The 14,548-nt window shown below is 36.3% G+C and overlaps 1 protein-coding gene across 2 annotated transcripts; it reads left to right on the top strand.

Annotated features, from left to right (window-relative positions):
* The first annotated feature begins 9,991 nt into the window (after positions 1 to 9,991).
* Positions 9,992 to 13,558, top strand: LOC135586146 (tryptophan synthase alpha chain-like). Of its 2 annotated transcripts, XM_065085468.1 has the most exons (9): positions 9,995 to 10,325; positions 10,829 to 10,975; positions 11,129 to 11,194; positions 11,769 to 11,877; positions 12,115 to 12,191; positions 12,465 to 12,542; positions 12,794 to 12,871; positions 13,001 to 13,060; positions 13,133 to 13,554. In XM_065085468.1, exons 1-9 carry the CDS (start codon positions 10,152 to 10,154, stop codon positions 13,379 to 13,381), a joined length of 1,038 nt encoding a protein of 345 aa, XP_064941540.1. In that variant the 5' UTR covers positions 9,995 to 10,151; the 3' UTR covers positions 13,382 to 13,554. The 2 variants fall into 2 exon arrangements, with proteins under 2 accessions (XP_064941539.1, XP_064941540.1); XM_065085467.1 differs by having other exon boundaries at positions 9,992 to 10,325; positions 13,001 to 13,558.
* Positions 13,559 to 14,548: the final 990 nt, after the last annotated feature.

Below are 14,548 nucleotides of genomic sequence, written 5' to 3'. Positions count from 1 at the left end.
TCTTATCTTATAATTATTAACTAGAAGATATTATCGATAAGAGCATAAAGAAAATCAAGGGACTGAAAGATTCTTATCATTATTATAACTTAGCTTTTTATATTTGCATCAAGTATAGTAAAATCTTCTTACTTTTATTAATTCTAAACCTTTCAATATCTTTCTTTATATAGTTTGTTTGAGAGATAAATATATATTTTTTATATATTTATCATCTTAAAATCAAGAAAAATACTAAGCTCCTCCAAGATTTTTTATTATAAACCGAAGAGAAAAATCATCATGAGGATCTAAAATCTTTATTTCATTGTTACCAATGATGATCATATCATTCATATATAGAAGAACAATAATATATATGCTTTCTTATTTTTTTATAAATAAGTTAGGATCGAAAAAAAAGCTATAGAAATGTAAGTATCAAGTAATTTTTTTATACTATGCTCTAGAAGCTTGCTGTAACCCAAAGAGGGCCTTCTTGAGTTTACAAATATAATTTGATTTAGAAATAGGATTGTACCCTAGTAATTTCATATAAATGTCATTTGACCTTTATGACATATCAAAACAATGACATATACTTATATTGTCTCTATCAAAACAAGTAGACTCAAGATCATCAATTGATTCAGAATAAAAACAATGACATATTCTTATATTGTCTCTATCTGTATAATATATTGTCTTGATTATTATCCTTTTTAATACTCTCAACATTATTACTCATTTTATCACTTTAGTCTACCATTGGTGATGAGGAAATAATATGAGTAAGTACAAATGAGGAAGAAGCTAAGCTAAAATTCATATGAGCACTACATAACAAGAAAAATCTCAACCTCAAGTTTTGAACATGTATCATTTTTAATATTGTGATTGATATTTTTAAAGTAAACTACCTATGGAGAATAATAAGAATAAACTTCATTAATCACAATATCTTGAGATATCAAATAACTATGTATATATGGATCTATGTATTTTTAATTTTTTTTCCTTTTTTTTAAAACCGATAAAAATAGATTTCTTAGCTTTAGTATCATATTTTCTTCTCTTTGAATCTAGTATATTAATATAGTATGAACCAAATACCCTAAAATGTTTAATTGCTTCTCACTAGACATGAACTCAACTTTAAATTGATTGGACTAATAAAAGCTCAATTAATAACATAAATTACACATGTCATACCTTCTGCCCATAAGGTTCTTAGTAAATTCTTAGTATAAGTCAACACTTATAAGTCCCCACAAGATGTCAAATTTTTTTGTTATGCCATACTAATTTGTTGTTGTGTATTTACATATGTAAATTTTCTTTTGATATCATTCTCTTTACAAGAGGAAAAAAATCTACCAAAAGTGAACTCCCTATCATTGTCATTGTCGGTGCATAATCTTTTAACTTTTCTTACAAGAATACTTTAATTATTAACTTGAACTCCTAAAATTTTAAAATAAAACTTTTGATTTTTTTCATAAAATAAATGTAAGTGAATCTTGTTACATCATCAATAAAGTGAAATATATAATGAAAAGCTAAATAAGATGAAGTTTGAAATAAGCCTATTACATCTTGAAAATGATCTATCAAAATATTGCTTATGTATTTTGTCATACTGACAACCATCCCAGACTTCATTACTATTAAAAGTAGTAAGATTAGAAAGATTATTAAATATACTTTTTTACATCAAAAATTTTAATTTGAGAATATTTATATGACCAAGTCTAACATTTTAGATTGATAATCCATCATTTGTACTCATCTTATCAACATAAGAATTAAATATTGATAAAATATATAAATCTTTGATCCTTTTATTAATACCTAATACATCTACATTGAATTTTTTTAAGTTGCGAAGAAATTTGACTTCATTAGTACATTAAGCTAAGAGATCTTTATTTCCAAGACTCTATCTAATTAATTTATTTAAAAATAAAATAATACTTTAAATCATAACACTTGTCATTAGCCTATGCTAATTCGATGTACATAGATTCTTGTGTAGCTTCCTCGTATACATCTCTCATTTGTTAAAGTGGCAATCATAAGTACACGTTTCTCTTCGAGGAAACACAAAAATTTTGTTATTTAAGGTCGTATATGCCCTTCAGAATTGTAATGATGATGATTGTGATTGATCAACAAAATCAAACACCAACCATAATGTGTTTTGGATTCATGGGTGAGGTCACAATTAAACCTAATAATCCACCAGCCAGCTGAATTCCTAAGATATTCCTTACTATTTTATATAGAAGATGATGAGTTAGTCATGACTATTTTCTAAGCAACAAAGTTAAGAACCAGTTTTGAGCCTTCTTCATTTCTTTTTGCAGCAGTGATTTGGAAAAGATCCAAGTTTTTATGTTGGAAATTAGAGTTCTTATTTAGTTTTCTTGTCTCTTATATCAAGAAAAGACATAATAAAAAGAAGTATGAAAATGAAAGATTAATTGAATAGGATCACTCTATGTTGGGAAATAGACTTTTGGTTTTCTTGTGTCTTATATCAAGAAAAGACATAATAAAAAGATGAATGAAAATGAAAGATCAATTGAATAGGAGATAACTGAGAAAAACTATTATGGTGGAATAATTCTTTTCTTGTTTGTGTATCAAAATATGTTTCTCATTATAATATCAACTTATTACCAAAAGTAAATATTAATCAGAATATTATAAACAGTAGAACAATGAATCGATCACAAAGTGAGATACCAAATTTTTTATATGAAAAATCTAATACGAAAAAAACCATTGGGACTGTAGTTTACTTCAAATCATCACTATCACCAATAATGATAACATATTTATAATAAGTCTTTTTCAAATAACTAGAGGATCACAATAATATCATGAACATATATCTTGGTTCAACAATAACATATCATTATCACTATAAATATATTTAAACAAAAAAAAATTTAGATCTCACCAAGTAGGTATATTAGAAAAGTATATTAGAGAAGATAAATTATAGATAATCACTATTAAAATTGTAGAGCTTATTGCAAGGATTTTCTACATAAAATTTGAGCCAAAATTAATAAAATTTTAAAATTTTACCGCTTGATTGTCTAACAAAAATCTCAAAATCTAAATTTCACCATTCGCATGCCTCTCAACCCGTGCGCATCTTTATTTTCTTTAATAAATTAGATTTAGGCTTAATATTCAAATCAACCTATTCAAGACCCAACAGGAAAATAGACTTTTGGTTTTCTTATCTCTCGTATCAAGAAAAAGATATAATAAAAAGATGTATGAAAATGAAAGATCACTGTGTTGGGAAATAGACTTTTGTTTAGTTTTCTTGTTTCTTACGTCAGGAAAAAAACATAATAGAAATATATCTGTCACTTGTATCACAAAATAAAGAATCATAATGAAAAGATGTATAATAATAAAGAATCAATCGAATAGGATCACTATGAAACAGTTCATGAGGCTAAACGGCTTTGTCGCAACAAGTCACTGTCGTCTCCTTTTTTTTCTTTATTCCTCCTCTATCGGAAGCTAATCACTTGCATGTTTTTCATGCTCTCTTGTTGTTCTTCACGTGCTGAAAGTTCAGAGAGAAAACAAGGAATGGTCTTTTCTTTCTCATCCTCTTCCTCAACAATTTAGAATGATCTTATTTTCACAAAGAAAGGAGTTCCTTCAAAATCTCGAAACTCTTATTATAGCGGAGAGAAAATTGTGTACGCTTATACTGAAGAAGAATAATCTTAGATTGCACTTATAGCCAGCAAGTAAGATCAACAAACTGTTCCTATCTGTGCACTGTGCTGATGAATTCACTTTTCAACGTAAGGGTTTCAGAGGTAAGATAGAGGAAACACCATGAAACATGTGTTCGACGATTAAAAGCATTTGTTGGGTTGCATACAGTGACTCTTTCCCTTCCTTTTTTTTTTCCCTGTCTTCATCCAACTGAAAAGAATTGATTAATCCTCCATTTATGACTTCAACTTCATGACCAAACAGTCGTTATCTTTTATAGCTTGGTCCACTGATACAAGCACCTGAAAAGTCAATGTGCTCATCCTTATCCGTCTAATAAGATCAATGTATTGTTTGTTTTCATATTTGATTTAGTTTATTATTTTTTATTATGTAGAAGCTTGTAAATGCTATTACTTTACTGGACGGAAAAATTAAAATGAGAAAGTATCATCTGCTTCCCCTTTACCTCTTTGATTCTCCATCAATATTTTCATTGGATAAAAAGAATTGAATTAAACACTTGATCCAAGTTATTTATATGGCTAAATTTTAATATTTTGATTTAAAGATAATATATTATTAGACCCCGATTTTGAAATTGGTGATTCGGGAGTCCAATTTTTGGAATCAAATGATCAGTTTTTAGTTCCGAAGTAGCGATTTGGCTCCAATTTTGATTTGGTTTTTTTTTACTTTTAATTTTTAATTAAAAATATCAAAAATTATAATTTTATTTCTAAGTTTTGATCTTAATGTCATTTGATGGATTTTAATACATGTGATGAGTCTAATGATATATGAAATTGGATGTCTTGATCGTTCTCTCATGGATTTAGTTGGTTTTGCTAAAGTCGTACGGCACCCTTGCGTGTCTGTCCGTAAATGTCAGCCTCCCCAAAACCTCATATGGTCCCTTAAGACCTATAAAAGAGAAAACGGGTTAAAGAACGCACATCACTCGAGATCCACAAGCAAACATTTCAAAAAATACTTCATAACCAATGTGAATTATAAATATACTTTACAAGCCCTGAACGGTTGCACAACAAAAGGTCAAAATGGTCCACTACAGACCGAATATCTCTTACAAGTGTCTATATGATACAACCTTTATTTATAATCCTAAAACGACCACTAAACCCAATTAAAATAGGATTGTTAAGCCTTCGATCATCCCTCTACATGCTGTGCAAAGCATAAACATACCATATGGACATACATAAGTATTACATCAAATATCCAGTTTAGAAGTGTGTTCATGACATTCTCCCCCACTTATTCCTTCGACGTCCTCGTCGAAGCCTTTACCGACACTGCAACTCTTCGCCTTTGCTGAGTCTTCAATCTTCTGCTCCAACTGAAATGTGCTTCTTAGCTCTCAGTTGCTCTCCGCTACTATTGTTGAGTTGTCGAACTTTTGATCTACCATACTGCTTCAACTCACTAATGATTCTGACTCTAGTGTGAGGTTGGCTGAGTTGTGTTGATCCCGATTGGTTCTTGTGGATCCTTTAGATGAAGGAAAAGATCATCCTTACTTTGTGCCAGTCTTTTAAATGCCTCATGTTTCTTGAACTAAGTAAATGCTTGTTGAAGCTTTAATGAGCATCGCCTCACAAACTCTTTAAAGTTTTGGATTTTTCCTCCATAAAATTTACTCATTCTTTTACTTAGTTGTCACTTCCAAGTATATTCGCATCACTTCTGCTTTCGATTGACATTCTGTTGGGAAATGAAACGGATAATCTGCTCTCAGTTGCACTGATCACCATTAGTGAGAATTTGATAACTATTATCTTTCATTATCTTCGAAGGGTCTTTGAACCTGTGCAGAGCTCCTTTGCTGGATAGATAAGAGAATTGGGGTACTCGGTTTCGCCCATTCTCTTAAGAGTTGAGAAGGCAAAGGTTACTTGACTTCGCCTGCCTCCTCGAGGGTTATACTCCATGCATCGAGCTGGTTATTGGCCTTCGCCTGCTCTTTGCTCACACTTCTGAAGCACTTGAAGTGTTTGCACTCCTTGCGTTAAGTTAGCCACTATGATTCACATTCTCAATGCCATCGATTTCTGAAATGCAGGAAGTTTTCACCCCAACTTGGAGTAAGTCTCTAATAGTTTTGGTCACCTTTGAGATTGTACAGTCTTCTCCATCAACTTTGCCGCCTACTCCACTGAGTAGCAAAGGTACAACACCGTGTATTGCCTACTTTGTTTCTTGGTCGTGCACTCTTGCATGACCCAAAGTCTTTCACTTTCGACTATCTTGATGAAAAGGTCGTTAACACCGATCTTACAAAGTTCCTTGGTCTCTGTCCTTCAACCTTTTCTTGGTACTTGGAGTTTACCTCTGCATGCTCCACCTCGTCAGCCCCTTTCATGACCAAGCGCTCTCCCTCCATGAGAGCAAGGGATTGATGACTTCACGGAAGTCCCGCCTCTACGGTACCATAGCGCTGCCAAGCCCATGGCCCTACTATCTGTCACCTCGCATCTGCATTTCTTTTCTTCACGATTAGTATATCTTCCTCTATGGCACTTTTTCGAGTTCACCTCCATTCTAACCGATGCTTTGTTTTGGATAGATAAGTCCCTCTGGACTCATCATCACTTCCTCGTCCCTTTTGACCCCCTGCTTCAACACCTCTGCGTTCTCCAAGCAGTTCCACTTGGTCGATGGAAAGACAGATTATAACTCCCATGCATGGCCTTTGCCATTACGTTCTAGGGTTCGCACTAATTCTGTTCTCCTTAGCTTCGTTAGTAGCAACGTTCACTTACTCGACTTTGTCATCCGACTTGTCGGGCTCCCTTAAGCGAATATAGGCTTTGGAGCAGTCTAACTCTCCAACTGCTTTGATCATACCTCTGTATGATCAAGTCCCTCCCATGGGACTCACCGGTTCTTACATTCGAACTTTTCCCTCGGTAGTATATAACCCTCATATGCTGATGACCAAGGCTTTCATCCGATGCAAAATTCGATGCACGTACGGAAGTCCTGGTTCTACAGTACCATGGCTTTCACTCCTTGAATCTATAGCCTTTCTTATCGTCATGTTGTTCACCGAAGTGAAGCTCCCAATAGCTCCCGATCATACCTCCATATGATATAGTACCTCACAAGACTATATTCATATGTATCGCATTGCCACAAACTGTTCTATCATGATCCGCTGCACCATGTCGCCTCTTGGTGACATCTCTATTGCATTCTGATCCTCGTGGCTTGAGCTCGAATATGATCCCTCCATATGTGGCCTCTGCCAATACATCGCAAGGCTTCTTCCACTTTCAATTGTGCTCGCTCCTTTGGCAATCGACCTTTGTCCACCCGCTCTCATGTCACACTTAGACGAAGCACCACTCTGGGACTGTCCATCGTTTAGTAGCTCCCGAAGTCCATCAATTTCATTGAAATTGGTGCACTATTATCTGGATCCTGGGCCTCTACCCCTACCAGAATAATCTTTAAAGTGCACCATTCTCTTTATGGCAACTTGAATGGCAACATTGTGGTATATTCTTCAAGATTACTTACCTCGACGTCCTCTTGCCTTGTGCTAAGGTCTTCTGAACCCAACTTCACCTCCGTAAGTTGAGTCACCTCAATTCCTCTGTCAAATGCTTCTCTGAGGTAAGGTGCATGTGCCTCGAAGCTCCCTTCATCTTTGGCACCATGCAGAATGAGCCCGCTCCATCAGAACGAGGGACCCATGGAACGATATGATCCCGCTCTTGCCTCTGTAAGAGTTCATGTCCTTGACCTCTGTCCAAGGAAAGCTTTGTGCCTTCACTCCATATTTCATCTTCTATGTTGGCTCACTTTATGTAGCTTGGGTACTTCGCCAAGTTACACCACAGTTGCTCCGCTCCTTATTTTGCATTGAGTTGATGGTGGCCCTCGCGCCCACCATTCCACGAGTCAACCCCCTATTGAGTCCGATCTTTATATCGACTCCAAGTGTGCCTTCATTTGTGTTATATTGGGTAGCTCACCCACTTGATCTCGCAATGCATTATCTCAAACGAGATCATGCGACGACTCCTCGCCACTCGCTCGATCCGTTGAGCTTTAAGAAGTTGTTTTAAAATACTCCTCAATATGTACAATTCGTTGCACATGGTTCTCCCTTTGGAGAGCTAAGACTTATCCCTCCTAGATATATGTCATATTGAAGCAACTTTTCTCTTCTTTTCCTTCTCTTTGAATGTTTTGAAGACCACCTTCCCCTTGGACTGCTCTGCTTTGCTGAACAAACTGTGCATTGTTCTACCTCCTACAAACGTACTCGCTAGATTGTGATTCCATGTCAATACAACCCCCACTACACCCCTCAAGGCCTAGCAACATGCTGAACTCACTGCACACTTCAGCCTTATATGGACGTATTCTTCTCATGCTGAAGAGAAATTTTCAATGCTCCATGGCGCCGAGATTCGGTCATCTTGGGATGGCCATGAACACTCCATCGTTCATATATAAGTCTTTACATGAGTACCAAATTCTTTGAGTTAGTAATTCCCTCACCTCTGTGAGCTTTGCATAACTCTTTCGATCGCTGAACATCTCATTCCATCTTACATGGTCTCATCTTTTACCAAGCGCCTTATTTTCCTTGAGTACCATCAAGTATAGTTGCTAATGTTGAGTCATAGCTCAAATTTAGCCATCTCAACCTTTTTGCATTATACATTCTTCCTAGCTTTCTTGTTCTTGTGGTGCCTCTTGCGCGAAGGGTTGGCCATTTCTCTGAATGTCAATCTCAAATGCCCGCTCTTCTGAGCGACTTCTTTTTCCCTACATCTCCATATCTTTTTCCCCCCCAAACGGTCGCGCGTGCTGGCTGCCCTTAACGCAGCTCCACTAGGTCCCCCATGTTTGCATACCAAGTATTTCTATGAATGCTTGTCCAACTCTGATACCATCTGTCACGGACTTAGTTGGTTTTGCAAAGTTGTGTAGCACCCTTGCGTGTCCATCCATAAAGGTCAGCTTCCCCGAAACCTCTCATTGTCCTTTAAGACATACAAAAGAGAAAACGGGTTAGAGAAAATATTTTACTCGGGATCCACAAGCAAATATTTCAGAAAATACTTCATAGCCAATACAAATTATAAACAAACTTTACAAGCTCTAAACAATTGCATAACAAAGGGTTAAAATGGTCCATTACAGATCGAATATCTCTCACAAGTGTCCAAATGATACAATATTTATTAAAAGCCTAAAACGACCACCAAACCCAACTAAAATGGGGTTGTTAAGCCTTCGACCGTCCCTCTACATGCTGTACAAAGCATGAACATATCAAAAGACACGTACATACATAAAAATTACATCAAACAACTTGTTAAAAAGTATGTCCGTGATAGTTCGTTCAATTGATACATCGAACAATTATTCGTTATCTTCGCGGATGATCTCTTGTAATTTTTTTTTTTTTGTTACAATACATCGAACATGTGATTCTCATCTAATCTAATAGTGTATTTATCAATAATCACTCTAAAAATCAAAACAAAAATAAACACATTCATCAAAATATTTATTTTTAAAATAATCTCAAACGATTAATCAAAGGTACTTCGACCCCTTTTTTTAAAATCTGAAATCGTCGATTCTAGAATTGAACCATTGGTTCGATTTGAAACGGATAAACTGTCATACTATTTCGGTTCCGATTTTAAGTCGGTTCGAATTTAGATTTAACCCGATTTGATTTCGATTCGGACCGCCCCATCTCGCGATATAACCTTATGAAAGAAACACCAGCATTCCTAGCAAATCACATGATATTTATGGATTCGCAGGGACGGATGCATCATCTTCTGCTGCTATCAGACGGTCAAAATGGATTGAGAACGGTCTGACGGTTTCACATTGCCAGGAACATAACCACAAAAAGGAAAAAACACACGTTTCACGTTGCAAAATACAAATGGTCCCCACATCTATACACATGCATCTGAATCTATATCGTAAATATAAGTGGCCAAAATAGGATTCTAAGATAAAAATTTTTATCAAATAAAATTTTAAATTCTTAATTATTTTTATAAATAGATATGATACATCACCATCATGTATACGAATCTATATTATCCATACAAATAGTATCTAGCAAACTTGCCTTTGAGCTTCCGTACATCCAACAAAAGAACAGTCACCACATGCCAAAATCCGTCGGTGGGTGTAAAAACAATGTGCTTCTTATTGTCTGTCTTTTTCACCTCATACATCGGAGAACTTCGATGGCAGTTTGCACTGGGACGATTCCAACCTTCTTCTTCTTCCTCTGTTCACATTGAGCATGTGAATCTCGAGGTGGTCGAGCTCTTTCGAAGCCCTATAAAACGCCATGGATTGCTTGGGGAGAGTTCAGGTGAGCCTTGTGTTCCGACGCCTAAAAGATCATGGCTTCCGGTACCGTGGCTGTGGCTCCCAACTCCTGCTGCTTCCATGTTTCTTCAGCAAAACCCAGATTCCACTCCATTCTGATGAACCACCCTCCAAAATCTTCTCTTAGGATGAGAGCTCAGGGCCTGGGAATCTCCGAAACCTTCTCCGATTTAAGAAGACAAGGAAGAGTGAGCTCTTGTCTTTCTTGCCTTCGGGTTACGCATCTGCTGCTATCTTTTTCTTTTAAGTTTCTTCCTTCAATTTTCTCTTAACTAAGATGATTTAGCTTCAAAAGGGTAGAATTGCAAGGTGAAATCCGTAGAATTGCCCTCCAAAAGGGAAATCTGTAGGAGAATGGTGCAATATATTTAGTAAACATAGAAATAATCAATTATCTAAAAGGTTGTATCTATTGACATCATATGAAGCAGGTGACTCTAGATCGGACAAGGCAACATCTCTATCCATAAGGATATGGAACTATTGAGGCTATATGTATTTCATCATCCTCTATATTTAATTGCCCTCATGGAAGGTTCTGATGTTGACCCTGTCTGAGAGCACATATCAATGCTATTTTGCTGGATAAGCAACAACACTGCTCCTTTTGCCGAAGAAATTATGAACATTACAGAAAAAGCAGCTGTTGATTACTTAGTCATCTTTAACAAGATATGTTATCTCTGCTTAGGTTGCATTTATGCCATACATCACTGCTGGTGATCCTGATCTATCGACAACAGCAAAAGCCCTGAAGCTACTGGACTCTTGTGGTGCTGATATAATCGAGTTGGGGTTGCCATACAATAATCCTATTTTGGATGGTCCTGTGATACAGGTTCTTGATTTTTTTCTTTTCGGATTATTTATTGTATCACCAGTCAATCTATATTTGCCACTGATTTTTTTCCTAAGAGAGAGAGAGAGAAAGAAAGAAGAAGCAAGGCTTCTATCTGATAAGATTCATGTTCCTTTTTTTCCCCTTCTGTAGGCATCAAACAAAAGAGCCTTGGCTGGCAAGACAAACATGGAAGCAGTCATCTCCATGTTAAAGGAGGTAAGACATCCTTAGAGACAGCATCCTACCACTAATGCATAGGTCTGTTGCTTTGTTAGCTCTATCTATAATATATCTTACGACAATCTTAACTTTGAAAAAATCATTGGTTCGGCAACTGATTGTTAGAGTAGAGTTGCATTGGTTTCAACATTAGCACCTTCTGATCTATGAACATCTCAAATGCGTATTAAAAAAACAGCATATTAACAGGTAATCCTTTCGGTACTTAAGCCTCCATTCAATAAAAGAATCTCTCTTGCTTTTGAAAAAAAAGATATGTACTTGGAAAATCTGAAGTTTGTTTCGGTCTTAGTTCCTCGAATTACTTTCGCAACAAGTTATTATAAAGTTCAAATGGAGTCAGCAAACAAGCTTGTAGGCAGTTGTCCCTCATAACACATTGTAATTAAATGGTTAACCCACAATCTCCAAGAATGTCACCATGAGGATGCTCAGTAATATCACATTACAGTTGGGTTGCTTACGGTCCAATCTTCTTGAACTCTTTCAGAGATCATCCCATACTTTTGAAGTTCCAAAAGGAATATAATGTGTGATCAAATTTATGCAGATGGTTCCACAAATCTCTTGTCCGATTGTAATATTCTCATATTACAATCTAATACTGGCCCGCAGAAGTGAATGGTTCTTGTCTGCATTGGAAGATGCTGGTGTCAAAGGTAATGCATGACTTGTTCAGATGCTCAAGCTTCACTTCTCTCCAACTTCAAAATATACCTGACATATGAAATTTGATTGTTCGACACTTGGAAGATAATATTTCTTCATATTTCTATGAAGAGGACAAAGATTTGTTGTTAGCCAAATGTTCCAAATGTTCTTACTAGACATTTGACCGTTTGAAGAGAACAATATTTGTCATATGGTAAGAAAAATGTTAAATGTGTACTCTGCAGGGCTTATTGTGCCAGACCTTCCATTTGAAGAGAGTGCTGATTTGAAGAGAGAAGCTGCCAAGAAAAACGTTGATATGGTAGGCTTATTCAAGCTAAACTCTTTGTTCCCTCTACTTCACAGTTTAGTATTCCTTTGAGGTATAAATTACATAGGCATCAGAGTTATTGAAATCAAGGAACTTCTTTCTTCACATTTCTTGATTCTTCTGTATGTTTAGGATTTATAAATTGTGATCAACTTAGCCATATGGTAGTCTTTATAGCCACAATAGATTACTAAGTTAGATTACTAAGTTTCTCCTTCGGCGAAATTCTGATTTTGTGATCTTTATATCTTCTTACGATCAAAGGTTTTGCTCACTACACCTACTACCACAAACAAGAAAATGAAGGCCATTTCTGATGCTTCAGAAGGATTCATATACCTAGTAAGTATTCTTATTTGCAAGTGTTTATGTAATATATGACAATTCGTCGTCGGTAATGAATCAATCATTCCGATGCGTTATCTCTTCTATATGCTTGCCATCCAGATTCTCTATATATTCAATCAATTACCCAGAAGAATGTAACTCAAGACAAAGAGAGAATAATCAAGTTGAACAAAATATAGAATCTGGATAATTCTAATATCTTTGCCAATCTTATTACATGATTTGGCTCCTCCCTGATCACGCAGGTAAGTTCTGCTGGAGTTACTGGTGTAAGAGACACTGTGAATAGACAAGTCCAGTTTCTTCTCAAGGAAATCAAAGAGGTGAGCTCCTTCTCTATCCTCTCTTATGTTTCTTGCATGTCCTAATTATCTACTCCATGATCCTTTTAGGAAGAAACTTGTGCAAATCTAAGCCAGATAACCTGTTTATCTTGTTCCATGTTCTCACAGAAAACTGCAAAGCCTGTTGCGGTTGGCTTTGGCATATCAAAACCAGAGCATGTTAAACAGGTCAGTAACACAATTGATCTGCTCTTGTCAAGCCTTGTTTCTGAGATTAACACCAGCAAAATGCTGCTTCAGCTTTCATTGTGGGGAGCTGATGGTGTTATCGTCGGAAGCGCAATTGTTAAGCGGTTAGGCGAAGCTAATTCCACAGAAGAAGGATTAAAGCATGTGGAATCCTTTGTGGCATCTTTAACAGCAGCACTTCCTCACGGGGATCAGGGACTTGGTGAAGAGCATGCTTCTTCCTTCATCTTGCAACAGAGGAGAAAATTGTGGCAAGTACCGCGATCTGCATCTTCCTCTTCTCTGCATCAGCATCACTGAGGACGTCAGAAACTAGTCTACATTCCCATCCGCTTGTGGTCATTGTAGATTGATGAATGAGTGCTATTATCCAAGTCAAAAGTACAAAATGGTGCTTGTGGGCCATAAAACAAGAAATTATCTTGTGCAAGCAATGGAGTCTTCTTAGATGTTGATATACTAAATATTTTGGTCTTCTGCATTTTGTTTGATGCATCCGTGGCCAAAACATGATAAAATAGAATCATGTCAAAACAATAGTCATATGTCTCCTCAAAATAGAGTAAGCATATACTGAAGAAGAATAATCTTAGATTGCACTTGTAGCAAGCAAATACGATCAACTCACAGTTCCTATGCACTGCCCAGATGAATTCACTTATCAACGAAGGCTTAACTCGAGGGCTTTAAAGGTAAGATAGAGGAAACGCCATTCCATGAAACATGTATTCCGCGTTTAAATCTTATCGTCCGTCGTTTTCACCTCATAATTCGGAGAACTTGATCAGCAGTTTGCATAGAGAAGATTCCAACCTTCTTCTTCTTCCTCAGTTCACTTTGAGCATGTGAATCTCGAGGTGGTCGAGCTCTTTCGAAGCCCTATAAAACGCCATGGATTGCTTGGGGAGAGTTCAGGTGAGCCTTGTGTTCCGACGCTTGAAAGGTCATGGCTTCCGGTACCGCGGCTGTGGCTCCCGACTCCTGCTGCTTCCATGTTTCTTCAGCAAAACCCAGATTCCACTCCCTTCTGACGAGCCGCCCTCCAAAACCTTCTCTTAGGATGAGAGCTCAGGGGCTGGGAATCTCCGAAACCTTCTCCGATTTAAGAAGACAAGGAAGAGTGAGCTCTTGTCTTTCTTGCCTTCGGGTTACGCATCTGCTGCTATCTTTTTCTTTAAGTTTCTTCCTTCAATTTTCTCTTCACTAAGATGATTTAGCTTCAAGTAGAACTCGTTCGAAGCTCACTCTAAATAACAATCTGATGCATGTAATATTATGAATATTATTTCATTTTGAGCTGGATGTGTGATTAGACAACCTGACCTGACCTAATCTTTTATCAATTGAAGAATTACCCTCCAAAAGGGAAATCCGTAAGAGAATGGAGCAATATATTTAGTAAAAATAAAAATAATCAATTATCTAAAAGGTTATATCTATTAACATAATATGCTATACGTAATACGA

Source organism: Musa acuminata, chromosome BXJ1-10 (assembly GCF_036884655.1).
Source record: "Musa acuminata AAA Group cultivar baxijiao chromosome BXJ1-10, Cavendish_Baxijiao_AAA, whole genome shotgun sequence".
Classification (NCBI taxonomy): domain Eukaryota; kingdom Viridiplantae; phylum Streptophyta; class Magnoliopsida; order Zingiberales; family Musaceae; genus Musa; species Musa acuminata.
The sequence above is the reverse complement of the archived record's forward strand: the minus strand, read 5'-3'. Positions and strand labels throughout refer to the sequence as shown.

What these genes read in the sequence shown, in the direction of transcription:
- LOC135586146 (XM_065085467.1), top strand. Translation starts at nt 10,152, where the DNA reads ATGGCTTCCGGTACCGTGGCTGTGGCTCCCAACTCCTGCTGCTTCCAT. An exon ending in TCATCTCCATGTTAAAGGAG is followed by an intron (nt 11,195 to 11,768) that starts GTAAGACATCCT and finishes AAATTTATGCAG; the next exon opens with ATGGTTCCACAAATCTCTTG. An exon ending in CAGAAGGATTCATATACCTA is followed by an intron (nt 12,543 to 12,793) that starts GTAAGTATTCTT and finishes CTGATCACGCAG; the next exon opens with GTAAGTTCTGCTGGAGTTAC.